This window comes from Actinia tenebrosa, unplaced genomic scaffold, assembly GCF_029948245.1.
Source record: "Actinia tenebrosa isolate PJP-AT-01 unplaced genomic scaffold, QUT_ActTen_1.0 PGA_scaffold17__23_contigs__length_9995812, whole genome shotgun sequence".
Lineage (NCBI taxonomy): Eukaryota > Metazoa > Cnidaria > Anthozoa > Actiniaria > Actiniidae > Actinia > Actinia tenebrosa.
The window spans coordinates 8,960,381-8,980,308 of record NW_028292577.1 but is presented as its reverse complement, the minus strand read 5'-3'; the positions used below and the strand labels follow the sequence as shown (position 1 = coordinate 8,980,308).

General features: G+C 38.9%; 1 protein-coding gene across 1 annotated transcript; it reads right to left on the bottom strand.

Annotated features, from left to right (window-relative positions):
• Positions 1-487: 487 nt before the first annotated feature.
• Positions 488-6,709, bottom strand: LOC148910430 (uncharacterized). The gene has a single exon (XM_089031694.1). It carries the CDS (start codon positions 6,707-6,709, stop codon positions 488-490), a length of 6,222 nt encoding a protein of 2,073 aa, XP_088887820.1.
• Positions 6,710-19,928: the final 13,219 nt, after the last annotated feature.

The following is a 19,928-nucleotide window of genomic DNA, read 5'->3' as shown; positions in this document are numbered from 1 at the left end:
TCGTGCAATATTGATAACCTGATACTCATCTTTCTGTTATAGAGATGTTTGAGCTGTAGCGGACATCTTCTTTCGTTCAGTGGGGACATCTAATTCAGTAATGGGTACACAACGCAAAACGCTCGTCGATTATATCAGCGATTTAATTCTCGATAATCTTGATGTTCTTCAGTTATTTCATTCACAATAGACAGATTTATAATTACGAGGTTCACATATGGTGTACGTATTACGATCGTCTTGCTGCCTGTCCCGGCTTACATCCCATAATTTCAACTTATGAATATTAATAACCTACGCTAATTAGGAAATCAAATAGTTGTCGTCTACATTACTGGCCCCAAATGAGGCATTTCTTATGGATCATTTCTTAAATCATTGTCCTGACGACAATAACAAATTAATTTGGTTTCATAGCACAATTATCAATTAACTCAACAATGTTCTTGTGTAATTCGCTAACAGTGCTTCCTTGATTCTTGAGGCTTTAATCAACTCCTTCCAGCAAGCACAATTTGTGAATGGGACGGACCAACTCTGTCTTAGACGTCTTGACTCTTGCGGAGCGTACAAGTCCCTCCCTTGCCTTGTAAACTTCTAGTACACATGCCAGAGGCCACTGGCCCCGTTTAACGGTCTCGTCCACCACCAAAACAACATCACCTTTCGCTAGGTTCCTTTGTGGGGAGATCCATTTCTGCCTCAATTGTAAAGTTGGTAGGTACTCTTTGAGCCAACGGCGCCAGAACAGATTGGCTAGATATTGACACTGTCTCCATCGACGTCTGCCATAGTTATCAGAAGCCGTGAATACACCTAGAGGCATACTCGCTCCTGGACGCAGTAACAGGATATGGTTAGGCGTTAAAGGGGAGTCGTCCTTGGGATCATCACTGCAAGTTGTCAACGGCCTACTGTTAAGAATGGCCTCCACTTGCGTCATTAAAGTCAACAGGACTTCGTCTGTAGTAACTTGCTCCCTCAACAGGGCCCTTAAAATGGACCTTACAGATCTTATGATTCTCTCCCATATTCCACCCATGCTGCTGGCTCCTGGGGGATTAAACTTCCAGACGATTTCTCTCTGTTTTAGGAAACTCTCGATCTTCTGAACATTCCATTCTTGTAAAGATTTGCGTAGCTCTCTCTCACCACCCTTATAGTTAGTGCCATTGTCGCTTCTGATTTCGATGGGTCTTCCTCTGCGATTCATGAACCGCTGCAACGCATTGATGAAGGAATCTGCTTCCAAGCTATGAGCAACCTCTAGATGTACGGCTCGTGATGTTAAACAAGTGAAAATGCATCCATACCGTTTCTCTGTGCTCCGACCTCTTTTCACTAAGAATGGACCAAAGAAGTCTGTTCCAACAAATGAAAATGGTGGTTCGTCAGGGGTGAGCCTGTCAACTGGCAAGTTTGCCATCTGTTGGGATATAGGCGGGGCCTTACGTCTTCGGCAGTCAAAGCATGTCGTCAGCACACGTCTAATTAGGGATCTTGCGCTTACTATCCAATATCGCTGTCTTACAAGGGCCAGTAGGTGTTCTCTTCCAGCGTGGCCGTACAGTTGGTGATAATGTCTAATAACAAGCTCGCAGACAGGGTGGTTCTTCGGTAGAATTGGTGGATGTTTGGCTGCATCAGAAATTGGGGCGTTCTCTAAGCGGCCTCCAACTAATAAAACTCCTCCTTTAAGCACGGGGGCTAGCTTGAAAATGCAACTTGCCTTTGGTAGGGGTTTCTCTCTTGTGGAAACTTTGACTTTCGACTTCTCAATCTGTTTGCTCAAGATATTCACTTCCCTTGTGAAGCCTTGGCCTTGTACATCCTTGATAATTGCAACTTCTGCTTCTCGAATCTCTTTCACAGTTATTCTTCCTCTTGTAGCAGGCTTAACTTCAAAATCATGCTTTGAACTTCTTAACTTGTTTACGAAGTAGTTTCTGAATCTCAGCATCCAGGCAATGGCCACCTTTAAGCGATACCAATCAGAGTAATGCTCGTACATTCGTTGCAGGAAGTTCTTTGAGTCCCTTTGCTGTGCCATATAGACCTGTCTCTCTCTCTTCACTTCTGGGTCGTCACTTGGTACCTCAGATATCTTGAGAACTGGTGCTGGCCACGAATCTTGGCCTTTCCATAAAAACTCAGGGCCGCACAACCATCGCCTTCCTTCGTCTCCTGTAAATTTCTCCGCGGTCAAACCTCTGGACGCATCATCCGCAGGATTGTCTTTGGTATTCACATATCTCCACTGCTTGGGGGTAGAAAATTCGTGAATGATAGCAATCCGATGTGCCACGAAGATGTTGAATCGTCTTGAGAAGTTGTTGATGTATTGAAGCACTGTTGTAGAGTCAGTCCAGAACGTCGACTCAGTCAGCGGCAGATCTAGCTCGGCTGTTAACATCTTATCAATTTTGACTGCTACAACGGCCGCCGATAGTTCTAAGCGAGGAATGGTCACTGGTTTTACAGGAGCGAGCCTTGACTTCCCGTTCAGGAACGAACAATGTACTTCCCCATTAATGTCAACCATCCGCAGGTACGATACGGTGCCATAAGCTGACTGGGAAGCATCTGCGAAATGGTGCAATTCATAGGTGACGATGTTTCCAAGGTCAGGTGACTTCAAGCATCTCGGTAGCTTCACATTTGACAGTCTTGGTAGGTCTTCTAGCCATCTCTTCCACTCAACGAGGTTATGTTCAGGGATTGGGTCATCCCATTTTAATTGCTGTCTACAAAGTTCTTGCAAGATTAGCTTGGCTAACAGGACGAATGGAGCAGCGATACCCAATGGATCATACACAGATCTCGTTATGGATAACATCCCACGTCTTGTAAGAGACCTTTCCTTTACCTGTGTCTTAAATCCGATGCAATCTTTCTCGACATCCCATTCAACTCCTAAGGCTCTTTCCGTCGGAAATCGTTCAAAGTCTAGTTCCTTTACAGCCTTAGCTCTTTCAGATTCAGGTATCGACTTGAGGACTTCTTTACTATTGCTCATCCACTTTGTGAGACGAAATCCTCCTCGTCGTAGCAGTTCAGTCACTTCAGATGCAGTTCGTATAGCGCCTTCAACAGTACTTGTCGACTTCAGCATATCATCCACATAGAAGTTCCTATGCACGATGTTCACAATCTCATCATCAAATTCGGTTTGATTGTCGTCAGCTGTTTTTCTGAGTGCAAAATTCGCACAACTTGGCGAAGACGTTGCACCGAAAATGTGGACTAGCATTTGAAAATTTGCTGGCTGTTGACTAAGATCTCCATCAGGCCACCAAAGGAATCTAAGCATGTCACAGTCCTTGGGCTCAACCTTGACTTGCAAAAACATAGCTTCGATATCTGCTGCTAGTGCTATGGGCTCTTCGCGAAATCTAGTAAGGACGCCTACGAGATTGTTCGTTTGATCAGGTCCTTGCAATAGTTGGTCATTTAATGACATGCCTTTCCATTTGGCGGCGCAGTCGAATACCACGCGTAGCTTCTTGGGGGTAATCACAGCATGGTGGGGTAGGTACCACACTCTCTTCTGGTCAAAATTCTCGTTGGGAAGGCGACGGGCATAGCCCTTAGTCAGATGGTCATCTATAACTTCTTTGTATTTCTCATAAAGTCCAGGATCGTTCAGGAATCTTTGTTTTAATGTTGCAAGTCTAAACTCAGCCATCGGTCGATTGTTCAATGTACAATAACTGCTGTTTCTCCACGGCAGGGCCATTTGGTAGTGACCCTCAGATAAAACCGTGCTTTCCTGCATGATAGACAACGCTCTTTTATCTTCTGCTGACATGCATTCTTCGGAACTTAGTACTGCATCTCCGAAATCGGTCCTCCAGAATCTTTCAACTTGAGCCTTAAGCTCATCACCGTGGGAAGATATGTAGTGTGCGTTCAAACTTTGTTGATGCGTAGACTCAGTCATCGGTCCTACGATGGTCCATCCAAGGAGTGTCTTGACCGCATACGGTTCCTTCCGTTGTCCTCGTTTCTCTTCTAACGCCCAAAAGGCTTCAGGCGTATCATTGCCGATGAGTAAAGTAACTTCATCAGTGTCTATTTCAGGTATTTGTATTTCTGCTAGATGTGGCCACCTACGAATGTCTTCATCTCTGGGTGCACCTTCTGTAGTGATGTGCAATTTTTTGACTGTCCATACGGTCGGTATCTCGACGACATTGTCTGAGTCAAGAGCTGTAACTTCCAAACTCGCGGTTAATCCCTTTCGCTGAACGTTTGCCTTTTCGATAGTTGTCAACGAGAATGTTCGTTCGGCGCCTTCGATTCCCAGCTGTTCTATTAGGCGTTTCTCGCACAATGTCGTGTCGGATCCTTGGTCCAAAAGAGCGTAGGTGACAACAGATCTCTGACCTTTCTTTCCACGAACCTTTACGGGCACGATTGGAAGACATACTCTTTTCTCCTTGGCAAGAACATCGACGCTGTTTACGCTATCAGCCTTGACGACATTATAATTTTTAGCACTGTTCGTATTGTTACTTGAATCCTGGCTCGGCTGTTGATTAAGGTTAGAGCTGTTCGGTGGATGCAGCAACGTGTGGTGTTTTCCCTCACAGGAATCCACTTCACACTGTTTTTTCTGATAGCAATTCTTTGCTCTATGTCCTCGCTTAAGGCAGTTGTCACATAACCCTTTGTCTCGAACAAACTTCATTCTTTCACCTTGCGTCTTCTTCTTAAATTCATCGCAGCTTGTGAGAAGATGTGCTTGGGCACAAAGACCACACTTTACCTGGTCGTTTAAAGTATATGCGGCCCTCGAAGCTAATTGTGAATCCTTTGTTGTTGCCGTCACTTTCGGCGTTTCTGCTTGGTGTGTCGCTAGGGTGGTAGCTCTTGGCGGCCTTGGCGTGTTCTGAAACGGTTTACTTCGGGGTCGCATTCTGTCCCTGGACGTGTCCTTTGAGTCCATAATCTGTCCGAAAACAGGATCATTTGCGGCCTTTGCTCTCTCAGACAAAAATTCGGACATATGGTCTATGCTGGGTTTTCCTCCTCCGCTTCGTATCACTCTAGCCTTCTCGAGCCACCTAGCCTTTAGGTGGACAGGGAAACGTTCTGCTATTTTCTTCAAGTTGTCAGCATTGTTCAAGTCGTCATAATATCCAACGGCACGTAGAGTTAATTCACAGTCCTTTAACTTATCGGCGAAAACTTGCAGGCCTTCTCTATCAGACGCCCTCAGCGGGGGTCCCTCAGTTACAAGATCAATGTAGGCCGTGGCTATGACATAAGGTTCGCCGAATCTTTCAAGCAATAACGTTCGTGCTGTGAGGTAGCCGTCGGTAGAGTCCAATACTACACAGTTCTTGATCACTTCTTTAGCCTTGCCCGTACAATATTGCAGTAAATAATTCAATCGTTCTCCGTTATCCTCAGTCTTTGCTTCAATGTTCTGTTCGTAGTTGCGAATAAACCTCCAGTAGTGTAATGGGTTTCCATCAAAGGTTAATAGCTCTGGTTTAGGAAGCATTAAAGCGTTGGTCATGGCGCTGGTGATCCTTTCTTGCTGCTTTATCAGTTGACTGAGGACCTTCTCATGGACTGCTGGCTTAGGTGGTTCATCGTTATTGGCAGTGTCGCTTAGACGGTTATCATAATCAGCGACGTAGAACTCGGGTGTGTTCAGGTCCAGCCATGCCTGTGGTGTCGGTGCATGCGCAGCATGAACAAACTTCGGTTTGGGCTTCCTGTGTACTACATCAGGCCATTCTGTCGTCGTAAACGGGTTACTTGAGCTTCCCCTTGTCGGTGTTGCTAACGAACTGCCAGGCGTCTGGGCCATCGGGGCTGCGAATGGGTTAGTGGAGATCGGTGTTATCGGAGTTGCAAACGGGTTCACAGGGAGGCGCTGTCTAAAGTCTGCAACTCTAGTCGATTCCTTTGGGGCACTTCTTGGTGTGGAGCCAAAGGGGTTTGAACCAGGTAACACGTCGTCGTCGTCGTCGTCGTCGTAAAAATTGTATAGCTCAACTCGTTCGGCCCTTTCATAGATTTTTAGTTCAGTGTTTCTTTGTTCCATTTCGTGTTGAGCCTTTAGTAATGTGTGTCGACGTTTTATTTTATTGACTTGAATTGCCTCCTCTAACCGCAATTTCATCGTCATCTCTTCAATTCTTTCTTGCAATTCTTGCTCTTCCTTCAACTGTCTAATCTTAAGCTCGGCAACAGCTTGATCTGCCCTCGCTTTCAACTTTAACTTCGTTGCTGTACTTGATTGGGAACTTTCGTTAGAGCCTGCTTGGCTACTAGAATCGCAGGGTTCGACAAGAGGCAGATCAAAGTCAATGAACGGTCTTTTGTTCCGGTGGGTCCACGCATCAATTTCTCCCTCAATGTCTTTTTTAGCTTCTAGCTCTCTACTGTAAATGCCTTCAGCTTCTTCAATATCCAACTGTTCCTTCAAGCATTCTAAGTGCTGTTGACAACACCGTTCGAAGTTATCAAATGTGTTCAATATTTTCTGCCTTATCCTCAGAACGGTATCAATATCATTGAAATTCTCTGATTTCATCACTTCTTTTATATTTCGATAATTCTTTGTCAATTGGCCAATATATCCCGATCTTGAGCGTCTTAGAGCTTCAGCTCTCTCTTCTCTCACTCCGTCACAACTTTCACGATCAGCGGGCTTCTTGCGTCTTGCCGGCGGGCTTCCTGTGTCATCATCCATCGCTGCACATGGAAATTCGAGGAATTCACAAGCCGTACGATTCTTGTAAACACTCTTCGGAGATGAAATAAACGCTGGATAACTGCAGAATCAAGCTTAATAAATGCCCATCAGTCGGTGAATGACATATGTGAACAATAATGTAGCGGACATCTTCTTTCGTTCAGTGGGGACATCTAATTCAGTAATGGGTACACAACGCAAAACGCTCGTCGATTATATCAGCGATTTAATTCTCGATAATCTTGATGTTCTTCAGTTATTTCATTCACAATAGACAGATTTATAATTACGAGGTTCACATATGGTGTACGTATTACGATCGTCTTGCTGCCTGTCCCGGCTTACATCCCATAATTTCAACTTATGAATATTAATAACCTACGCTAATTAGGAAATCAAATAGTTGTCGTCTACATGAGCGATAAAATTCGTAAAGCAAAGGAAGCCCAAACAATCATAACCAAATTAAAACCAGATAAAACCCCATTTTCCATACCATTTTTACCTTTATTTACTGAGTCTATAGTTAACCTTTCTTGGTGGAAGAAAGAAATGTACAAACATTTTACAAATATCGTAATTATTAATGCTTTTTATTTCAAGAGCAAGTGTATAATGAGACATCAATTTTTTCCCTTGAGTCAACTAAGGCCCTGTCCACTATGTAACGGGATATTTTTACAAACTGATTTTTTTCCTTTGCAAAATGTCATTGAAAATGGAAATTTTTGAAAACAGATATGTGTAGAATAGAGAAAACGATTTGAAATTGCAACTTGTGGACGGAAATATTTTTGTAAAATAGAACAGGAAATTTCCATAGGAGTGCAAACAATTAATCCGTGAAACACTAATTACTAAATAGTACAAAATAGTGCTAATTAAACAATAGAAAACAATAGAATTTGCATGAAATATTGTGCTATTTAGTATTACTAAAGTTTCAAGGTTACATTGTTTGCACTCTTTTATGTGTGGATGGGGCCTAAGTTTAACTTTGGAAAATCTTGAGAATCTTTGGTGTCTCTAAATTATGCAGTGGCATGAGCAAATAGCGATACATCATGTTTACTAAGCAAACAAAACCAATGCAATGCTATGCCAACAATTTTGCTTGTCACAAGTTGCTATGTAATCAGCCATTCAATCTTTGATTGGCACATATAAATAACGAAGACTTATGTCACATGAAATATCCTTATTATTGTGTACAACATATTTAATAATAGGTTATTAGTGTCCTGTTACATAAGCATTTTCTATGAATGACTCCTCTATTTATGTGGACAGCCAGACTGATTGCAACAAACAATAACATTTAAGTATCAATTCCTACAATAATACAATAAGGTTTAAATATCAATTATTTCTACCAACATAAATAAATTAAACTCAAAGTCTCCCCCTGAATCTGTACTCCAGCTCATTTGCATTTGAGCCAAGCAACTAATAATTTTATTGCCTCTGCTCACATGTAACATCTAACCCATAGAATGTATGTGATCATTAGTTTGCCTGTATCTTGATAATTTCTTCTCACTTGTGCTACTATTGTGTAATACACAACTTTAGCTTGGGCAACAAAAATTCATCTTGCTTCTGACGTCATAGTACCCTGCGAGCAGAGTCTCCTTTTACCTCCTCTACGGGTAAGAGAAAAAGGAGACTCTGCTTGCAGGGTAACGTCACGGATATCTTGATTTTGCTTCATGGGTTCATAAAAACAAAGCAGAACATGCATGAACATTTGATGGTTGTAATTATTGTTTTGACCTTATTTGTCTTGGTGCAATGTTTTCACATTTCAGACCACATGCTATTCCCAAGGGTGTTTTTGTTTGTTCAATGGTTGCACATGAATATAGACACAACTCATACCAAAGTCCAAAATGGGTAAACTTTGCAACCAAGACGAATTAGGTCTATTTCTACTGCATATGCTCATGTACATTGTCTTCTCCATGGAATGAGTTGAGTTCATTCATCATTGGTACTTGCATCTTGATTATTTCTTTTAATTTTTGCACACCAACATTGCTTGCAGCAACAGTAACCCAGATGAGCAAGAGAAATGCTGTCACACAAAATGAGGCACAGACAACTGCAAACAAAGTAATGACCAGGAGGATGGTTGCAATTGAAATTAAAGTTCCTTCAACCAGCAGAAAACCAAAAAATGTAAACATAAATGTCATCATGATGAATGTCAGGAAGATTAGCAGTGGCAAAAAGCAGAGTCCAGCAAGTACACCCAAAAACAGGGTTATCACAGGATGATCATTGGCAAAATGCAATAAAGGTGCAGCTTGTGTTTTAATATCCAGTTGTTCCCATCTTTGTAGAAGCCGTGAAGCAATTTCAGATCTTTCTTGTCCAAACTGTCTAGCCATTTCTTGTGGTGTTGCAGCTCAAAACGCTCTGAAGAGGAGAACAAATTAGTCAATTACCCTTTGCTACTAATTCCTTTACCCTCGAGGAAAACATACAAAATGCAGGAATGTTCCTTGTCTGTCAACCACCAAAGGTTTGATAGTCTAAGCTAAGCTATTAGACTCATTAATTTTATTAGAAAGCAGGGGAGAGCTGGTGCATTTTTTTATCTGCATATTTTTAAGAGCTCTCCATTTTCCTGCTGCAGATTTTTTTGCTCGCATAATTTTTTTTTTTTACACAAAAAATAATGGCCCTCCCTCAAAACTTTGCAAATTTTTTGTGGCCTTCCCTTTGAGTTTGCATGAAAAGTGATGAACTTTCCTTCATTTCTAGTCCTCAACCTTAAGATAAAAACAGGATGTACTAAATTTGCCATACAAAAATCATTTTTCTTGAGGGTTCAAACGTCACTAAGTTTGGAACAGCAAAGTAACATAAACACATATTGTTTTGACTCTTGATGTCTCATCCCTAGATGATGTTTATAAATAAACATATAGGATAATTGGATGTCGCAAAAAAAGTTATCTCATGCATCAATATGTTACAAGCTGCTTTGATTTTGAGATATTATTATCGACACCCATAAGACTACACTATGAATAACAATAATTTCTTTAAACTTCCTGCTTGTATTATCTTATTCTAAGGTATGTTTTTTGCATATGGTAGTTATGTCAGCTCATTTTGCCCACACTTTTTTTTAAACATAGGGATATTTAATCTGTAGTTCCAGAAAATAACCATACTCGACTAATATTGTCGTGTAATGAAAAAGTTCCTTTTAGGCTGCGTTCATAATGTATGGCAGAGGGGGGGGCAGGTAAAATTTAGGGGGGATTGGAAACCTTTTTACCAGTAAAATGGAGGGGGGGGGGTTGAAATTTGTTTTCAGAGAATTGGGTGGATGCAAGATTTTTAGAAGAAGCTACAAGAGATTGACCAGGGGATAGTTATTTTTTGGGGGACTTCAAGGGGGGGTCTTAAGAAATTTTTGGTCATTTAAAGATTTCACCTGCCCCCCTCTCTGCCATACATTATGAACGCAGCCTTACAGTTCCCTGTACCATCAAGGTATAGTGGCCATGCTTTTGCATCAAAGCTCAAATGCATCAGTGAGCTTGGGATGATAGAGACCTTTTTTAAAACCTTGGAAAACTATATCATTGCGAGTATGTCTCACTTTGATACAAATGCACAGCTACCATTCAAGATGGTGTGCAGGGAACTGTGAAGGGCACTATTGTCACTACAGGGGAATATTCTAATCAACTTCAAATTTCAATGTGCTAGGTTGAAATCTTGTCTGAAATTGTTTTTTTTTTCTAAGTGAGGAGAACCACTTGGTGTTTGGAAATCCATGACATTTAATGGTTAACCCGTACATGATGATTCTACTCATATATTATCTCTGTCATATATTAGAGGGATCATTATCCCTAAGGTGGTGTGGGGGGGACAGTATTACTTATTCTAAAGCTAATTTCATTGTGGAAAGCAATGGTGAAGGGGATTGGGGCAGTGTGCTAGGTGCTGGGTGGAACACGAATCCCCTCCTGCTGGGCACATATAAATATTTTCTCAAAATATAAACTTTAATAGTAATGCATTATTATAATGTCATAAGTTTTATTTTACGTAGCTATATTTTAGATTTTTTACAACCATCACTTCCCAAAAAGAGCTGCTCCGTGAGGTTTCACTCCACATGCACTGCTACTGCATAATTTTTATTATTTACAGCACACAACACTCAACTCACATCTTGATTTTTATGTAGGGAGGAAAACCGGAGAACCCAGAAAAAACTGGTGGCAAGGGAGAGAAAATCTCAGTCAGGAATTGAAAGAATTACCCCAGGCATAAACTACACAGCTGTGAGTGACAGCACTGTAGCAGCTATGATTTGCAAAAGCTGAATTACTTTTGTGATTTCCAAGATTGCATGCAATGTAACATTGAAGTGACTTGTATAGAACATTTAGCCAGATCTGTGTGGGAAAATTAGCATTTCCAATTACACAATATTTCATGAGACATTCTTCTATGATTTCAAAAGCCATACAGTTAATATTAACTATGCAAAAGCAGAGATTCGTTGTGAAATAATCCCCTGATATTACACACCCAATAATTAGACTTATCAACAGGAGATCATTCGAGACTATTGCATATGCTTTAAAGTGTATATGACACGAAAACATTTCATCGTTTAAAATGTATAGTTTGTTAGTAGTAATAAATATATCGTAATGAAATTTGTTTCAAAAGCTTATTTCTTGAGATATGTGAGAAAATTAATATCAATTTGTGACGTCATTTTGTTGACACGTACTCTAGATTCAGTAGTAATGCACAAAATATAAATTGTAATTCGTATAAGATAACAACAAAAGGCATATTTTATTCAATTTCATTTGATAGCTTACGTAGTACTCTTCAAATGTTGGGAAACTGAAAAGTGCACTACCTGAAATTAAGATTCCACATTCAAACATATTTCGTGTATTTGCAACTAAATCTGGAGACTTGTAAACAAAATGACGTCACAACTTGTGCTAAATTTTCTTGAATTTCTAGAGAAATACGTTTTTGAAACAAATTTAACTGTGTTATTCTTATCAATGCCAATAAAATACACATTTTCAACATTAAATTTTTTTCGTGTCATATGCACTTTAATAATTGGAATAAATAGAGTATAAAGCTCAGGTTACGTCTGCGACTCTGTACTTAACCGCAGGGTTCTAAATCGACTGGCATAGAAGCTAATAAATGACATCGTTTAAAGGAAAATCTATAAAAGCAACAATAAACAAGAGAACCACAGGAAATCTTAAAACACATATGTATTTGGTCTGCAAAAAACATAAGAGATTTGTCTAGACAAGTTTAGAGCTTCAATATTTTGGGTAGAAATTTTTTGAAAATAAGCTTATAGCGTGCACGAAATATAAACTAATTCAATTTTCAAGGATTTATTACCCTCTATATGATATTTTAGTTGCTTTATCGTGGTCGTCTAGAGGTAATTTATAGAGACGTTTAAGTTTATAGGTCACAAAAGAAATTCACAGAAAACACCATCAGATTTGTAGATTTTTAAGTGAGTCATCTAGATATTCATAATATAACATATAGATATAAAGTGTAGGGCATAAAATCATACCACAGGAACAACTTACTTACCATATAGCTAAGAACAACTTGATTTACTTTATATATACAGTGAATATGCTTTATTTTTGGGGGGCAAATGCATTGAAGCTTATAGAAAATGCATTGTGGGAAAATAAATGATGAGAGACGACTAAGCACAGGTAGCCCAAAACTTCCGTAATGAAACGATAAATCCAAGTTTTTTCCACTGGACCACGGTTCTTCCAGGTGAATCAGCATAACAATAGCCATGAAAACAACGGACCAGATAGATTAACGATTATACCGCTCAATGGGAGAGCACTGTAATCTTTGTTTTAGTGATTTGAATCCATGTATAAATAAAGTTTATCCATCCATCCATCCAGTTTTTATGGTACTTAATTAAAAGTAAGCACTCTCGATAGGAAAAATCAAGATTGTTTTCAAACGGCCTTCTGGGAACGGTTTACGGGCAACAGCTTTTACTCCACTTGGTTTTGATTCTCGGTACTTTCTTTCATTTTATTTTCTCTCATTTTGTTCGTACCAATGGGCTTCTATACGTATTTTTATCTCAAGAATTTCGTTCAAGCTCTACTCCTTTCTACTTTCGCCACTCCAAGCAGGGATGGATCCAGCCAAAATTATTAGTGGGGGGGAACCTGACCGAATTTTGCGAATGGCACTACAGAACTTATTAATATCATTAATGGTAATAATATTATTATAAATATTAAAATATGCTTTCTATTCCACTTTAAGAAAAATAACCATGTCCACGACGTGACGCAGACAGTGCAATAGTAGTTTTACCCTTAAGCTGAAGAGGTGCTTACAGTAATTGTGGCTTGCGGTTATGATATTGAGAGGAAAAGGTCGAGGTTTCGACCCAATCAATCAATTTTCGATCCGTTTTTTATTGTGAAATTAGTGTAAGCATAAAAAAGAGCATATGAAGTCTGAAGTCACCATAATGTATTATCAGAAAATTGATGAGGAAATTCTATTGTTTTGTAGATAAAAATAAATAAGCCATACCCCTAAGGTACAGATAACAGGTGTGGAAGAAACACGGGCAAAGCCACATGGCTGACGATAGTATCAGAAGATTAGTTATAAATGAATAAATTATCACTTACAGTTCCACCCATGGGAAAGACCCAGGGGCATGCTCTTTATTTCTGTGAGTCAGTAGAAGTATTCTATTTTTATATAACTAATTTATATCTATCTAAGATTCAGCAGGAGGAAGTTTGACGGAGGTCCAAAAGGCCCGGCTTTGGCAACAACTGGTCCCGTGGCCCTACCCCCTTAAAATAATACGTCGTGTCGACATGAGTATCAGAAATGGAAAGAGCACCTCGATTTCAGAAACTTTCAACTCATAACATGAAACTCTTGTATTTTTTTAGCTTATGTAACGCTTGTATTTTTTGGCTCATAACATGTAACGCTTGTATGTTTTAGCTCATAACATGTAACGCTTGCCCACCAGAGCTTTTTCCGTACAAATCCTTCTAAAATTCTTCGTTTGCAATAGACGTCATAGCCGCCATGTTGGAAGAATTTGACAAAAGATTTTTCAATGAATTATTTTGTTATATCTTCCAACATGGCGGACATCCCTTTTGTTATTGAACTCTCTTGGGATTGATTGCAAACCAAGAATATTCAATATAATATTTAATGTCATTTCTGCTATAGTCAACATTATGAGCTAAGACTTTGCCTACTTTCCAAAATCGAAGGTGCTTTTTCCATTATTAATGTTCATTTTGACACGACTTCTCGTTATAGCAAAAGGTCTAATTTATAACCAATTAGGTGTAGAAAAAAATAGATCAATGCAAGCAGATAAGAGCGAGCCAAAAGTTAGGCATGAAGTGGGCAGAGATTAGTGAAAATCCTAGAGCAAGGAAAACTGATGACAGAATAAGTATTCAGTCAACTATGTAGTCTTGATTTTGTGGCATCACGAGTCTTCCCTGGTTGTAATATCGGTGAACGACCAGAGTGACATTTTGTCTTTAAATCATGTTTCGATGGAGATATAAATCTTAATAGAATAAAGATTTGCGTTAAGGGATTGAGTTAGTGGTAGCACAGTGACGCCAGCGAGTTCCTATCCTTCGATCATCATGATGATGAATTCATTTCAGTGTTATCAGAGCATATTTTATTTGATGAGAAACCGAATGTTCAACGCAGCCGTTAAACAGCTTTTTTCGTTTGCCACTGAATCGTGATTGGATAGTGAAGCAACAGAAGTCCTTATAGCTTGACTTGTAGTGAAGTGCCTGAAGAATTATCGCCCTCCCCCCTACCAAGACTGTTTCAGTGTCCCCTGATCATTTCTCACAACTTTAAAGAGGTTATCAAATGGCTCTTGCAATCGTTATCTTCTATGAAAAAATAGAAAGAAAGAAAGACAGAAAGAAAGAAAGAATGAAAGAAAGAATGAAAGACAGAAAGAAAGAAAGAATGAAAGAAAGAAGAAAGAAAGAAAGGAAGAAAGAAAGAAAGAAAGAAAGGAAGAAAGAAAGAAAGAAAGAAAGAAAGAAAGAAAGAAAGAATGAATGAAAGAAAGAATGAAAGAAAGAAAGGAAGGAAGAACAAGGATTTCCTGTGTTGTGAATTCAAGACGTACTTTCCCACGTAAAGTTGAAAAAAACAAACTGTCCATTAATTCACCCATTCACTCAAACTAAACTCATTACCCAACGTCTGTAAAGCAGGAAATGTAATATCTTTTAAATCAACCAATCATAACTGATTTCCAACGAGTGGGAGAATGTAAACCAATCAGTATTCGTAAACACCCACCCACATAGTCCAATCACTGAATGCGGAATCCATTTGAAAGTCATTTTTTCCCCGCGCGCACCCGTTTTCTGCTTCCACAAAAACGTTTCAAAAACCAAGCCGACGATGTTAATTTTTACATGATTACATATAGTTATGACTCGTTTTATATATTCATGTGTTGATTTTATTTGCCCGCATACCGCACGTTAAGTGTTGTTTGCTGCATTCGTTCAGCAGCTCGTGTTCCCAAGAACACAGCGACGCTAAAAATCGTCCTCTTTCCTTCCTGCAGGGTGGTTTATTTTCAAATCCCGAAATTTAGAATAATTTTGATATTAAGTGGTCATGCATTCATGCATTCGTTATATGCACTCATTTCAATAAAGTTAGTCAACAAAAACCTAGAAATCTGTGATCGCTGAGAATCATGGGAAATATTTCATATTCAACAAGTAAAGGTTTCGACACAAACTGCAGCAGTTGAGGATGCTCAGAGGAGGTGAACTAACTGGTAGAAGATCTCAAGTCCATCAACAGTAATCAAGCGGTTAAAACATATAAAATGTATCTACCCATAATCCTTGTCGGTCTTAGCTTTGTAGCTTTTGAGGTGACTAACTTTATTGAAATAACTGTATACACTCAATAGCAGGGATATTGGAGTTACACTCTATTGCCTTCAGACAATTGTTACATTTAGGTCAGTTTCTATGCATTTCATTGTATTGACCCAAATGCCTCGACTTGAAACAATTGTTTGAAGGCAACAGAGTGTAACTCCGATATCTGCTATAAATAATCGTTGTCGGGTTCACAAACATAGAACATAGAGACCGAGATGGCACATGGGAAATGACATAATAATATTATAATTTATTCATTTGCGCCATCCATGCAGTCGGTTTAGAATGCCAAAAACAGTGGATGATGCCACGGGCCGCCGGTCACAGCATGCATCTAACATACTTCCCATGTGCCATTTCGGTCTCAGCTTCTATGTTCTATGTTTCTGAACCCGACAGCGATTCTTCAATTGAGTGTATGCTATGTAGCTCGCAATCTGATCGAGAAATTTTGAAGGGCCAGCCCTGAGTCTTTACCGGAAAAAAATTCACTGACTCAGGGCTGGCTTTTCAAAATTTCTTGATCAGTTTGTGAGCTACATGACCGAGCCATTTGTCTCTTTGCTAATAATCATTATAGGAAGATGAACATATTGGAAGACACGTTGAAGCACAAACCACTTTTAGTCGGCATGACAACAAATATGAGCGCGTCTAGTCAGTCTAATGGCACAATATTTTTGCTTTTGGACTAATTGGTCTGCAAGTGTTGACATGAATCTTTTTAAAGCTATTCTTTCGTCGTTTGGCGAAAACGGTTGTAAGGGGACCTCCATATTTAGAAAAAGGTCGTTGCTAGGCAACTTAAAATAGCATGGAAGCCAATCCCTGAATGTAATGTTTTTTGCCCGTATTCTGTTCCATTTTCATTTCTCTTAATATTTCGATTTGAGGATGAAGTTTTCACATGGTAGACACTAAACTGAAGATAAGCCTAAAGTAACATTATTTGCATATCAGTACGACACCCCGACAGCATACACAGTATTTTCGCGAGTTTTGGTAATGATAATATTCTTGTGCGTCAGTTTATCCCGAAAGATAAAAGATAATTTTCCTAAAGGGAAGAAAAGAAAATGAAACACCCCATCATCTTGGTAATCAGTAGCGGATGCAGCTTAGTCGAATGCTGCTTAGTTTATTCAAGGAAATAAAGATTTGATGATTAAATTTGATATGTACCCCGTGGACTATAGCTAGCTTCACAAAAGACATGTTTATTTGACATTTTACCGAATATTGTTGTGAAATAAGATAGAATGTTGATTTAAAATCTTTTCTTTTCAGAAAGACAAAATTCTCGATTTTACGGTGTCTTCAATTTTATATTCTCGTACGATTTTATGATGATATTACTGAAAAAATATGGTCGGTAGACTGACAGTCCATAAAATCCCCATGCCAATGAAAAAAAAGAAAAGAAAAAAAAAAAAAAAAAGAAAAAAGAAAAAAAAAAGAACGTATCAAAATGAACTTCGAGATGCGATAAATATCAGTAATTCCGATCCTTTCTTTCAATGTTTGTATATATTGAATTAAATATTCTTAAATAATCAAATCTCCCAGCTCGACAACTGATGAGATTAATTAACTTCTTAGCAGACCAATATGACTTCCGGGAACTGAAAAGCATTCACATGAAGATTAATTTGAAGCAAAAAATCAATATAATCATGGCAGCTTTTCTCACTTCAGACGGTTATGCGCTGTAAACGATTTTCTTGCTTTAATTTAATTTAATGTCGTTTTTTTTCCCTTTGAGGCTTAAAGAGATCCATTAAACTACCCACAACACTTTTAGCTTTGAGTTTTAACGAAAAACCTCTTATTACCCATAATTCATTACGAACCCTTTTATCAGTTTGCAATGCATAGTGGGAAAAACATTATTTCCCGGGTCCCCTCCACTAATATCCCGTATGGGCATACAAGGTTACTATTCAACCCTTTCAGCGTCAAAATTTAAAAAATAATATTTTTGGTAAATAAATCATAAATGACTTTTGATAAACTCAATCAACAATAAGACTCAAAACGGAAATTTCGTCTCTTCCGAGTCAGCTATCATCACTAGCTCTTCGGGCGCGCGTGTAAAGAACCATCTTATTGTAGTAATAGATGAATGTTAAAAAATAAGATTTACTGACCTCGGTTTTATTAAGGGCCGTCAACAATTGGTTCATAGGAAATTTTACACACCACACCAGCTTGTATAAAAACTCCCAAGTCGTTAGATCCTGGAACTCTAAGACCAGCTCTCCAATTTCATGTTGATCAGTGCCGAGAAGTCTTGAAGTCCTTTGCGTCATCTGTACGGCTATCTGAAAAAGATACAAACGAGAATACAGATAATTTTTATTAATGTTTAATTAACAAATAAATAAAGTCTGTAAATAATATAATTCAATAAGAAAGATATATAAAATGCAGGTGCAATAAAATTCAGAGAATTTGAAACATTTCTATGCTAGATTATTGAAAAAATTGAAATGTCTATATCAAATACGATACAGCTAATTCAAAAAGGTTGAATACTGAATACAAGGAGCTAGGGAAAGCTAAACAAATGGGAAAATTGGAAAGGAGGTTTTTCTATGGGGAAAGGGTTTTGGTCTTTGGCTTCGAATGGGAAAATGGCTTCTAAATTTTTCACTTTTGCGAAGTGGGAACTAAAAGTTTATCCTGCCTATCCCGCATCTCCCACAGAGCTTACTGAAGAGACGCTCTCTGAGGTAATTAGTATATAAGAGCCACACTGATGGTAAATAGGATCACCATGGCTACCAAGGTGCACAACATTCCTAATTCGATCCATGAAAATTAATGCAAATGCTTTTCTTTTTATTAGATATTTATGACAAATAACTGGTGCTGTCCTCGTAGACAAACCTGTACCCGCCCTCAGTAATGCGTCAGTGTGAACAAATTAACCAATCGGTCCGTCTCTTTCACAGTTGCCTGTGCCTTCTTGAAAGGTAGCCGTGCCTTTGCGAAGCGAGACGAACGGTGAGCTTGCAATGATAGAGACCTTTTTAACACCCGTTGGACAATTATTCACATGTCTCTATCATTGCAAGCTCACCGTTCGTCTCGCTTCGCAAAGGCACAGCTACCTTTCAAGATGGGGCAGGCAACTGTGAAAGGGACTATATTGGGAAACTAGACAAAGGAAAAAAGCTACAGTTTCAAGAGTTGGACTATAGGAGAGTGTTGATTGGAGTGCAGGTCGTAGATCTACTCGAGGAAGAATTGTGCCCTGGTATTAAACAAGAGTTAAACTCATGTATTATCCTGGTGGAACATCACCAGCACAACATTTTTTCGACTCATACTATTGATCATAATTAATCAAATGAGTTTAAGACGGATCTATCTCCATAATCTATTTTATTTTAAGCCGGCTAATCCTCCCACAACCACCTTCACTTACGTCTGTGATCTATATATAGCCAAAATTGTCTGCTATGCAAATGACTGAGGTATAATACTTTTAATCGATCGCTTTTCCAAGTCAAAACCACTCTCATGCCGGTAAGTGTTGGATCGGAGTTGTCCGCGGAAGGCAGCGAAATGAGAGAGTGGAAATTAATTTAGAAATCTAGAGCGAAACAATCAAACCGTTTTTCTATTGTTCCTAGTCATTCATTTAGAGAACTGAAAGATAATCCCACCAACTAATTGGCGATAAACGTCATCAATGACGTCATTCATATAGGTTATTAACGCAAAGAACGCGCGCATTGGAGTTCCCAATCATATGTATAAACAATATCATGGATTTAGCTTTAAAAGGCAATTTATATTTTTAATTGAAAAACAGTTACTTTTATTACTAGCGTTTGGCCAGATTTTAGTGGAATTGAAATACCAACGAAGCTCACGAATTCTTCACATCGATGTTTTTACAGTCGTTGCTTGACATCTGAGCAATTACATGCAATTCAATCGAGAGGATTTACATTGGAAATTATTGTAATAGTCTTAGCACCATTTTATTGCAGTTTGAACTCTTTTAATTGAATTTTTGGCTTTCCTTGCTTTCTTCTGACCGTCTCGTACTTTGAAAACATCATTATTCAATAGACTTTGCGTTTGTTATCATTACAGTTAATAATGATTACGTTTGAGCCGAAAAATCCCTACCATGCTTTCAAAAAAAGTTTGACATAATCCCCCAAAAAGGCTAATTCGAGTTTTACTCAAAGCGAATCTTG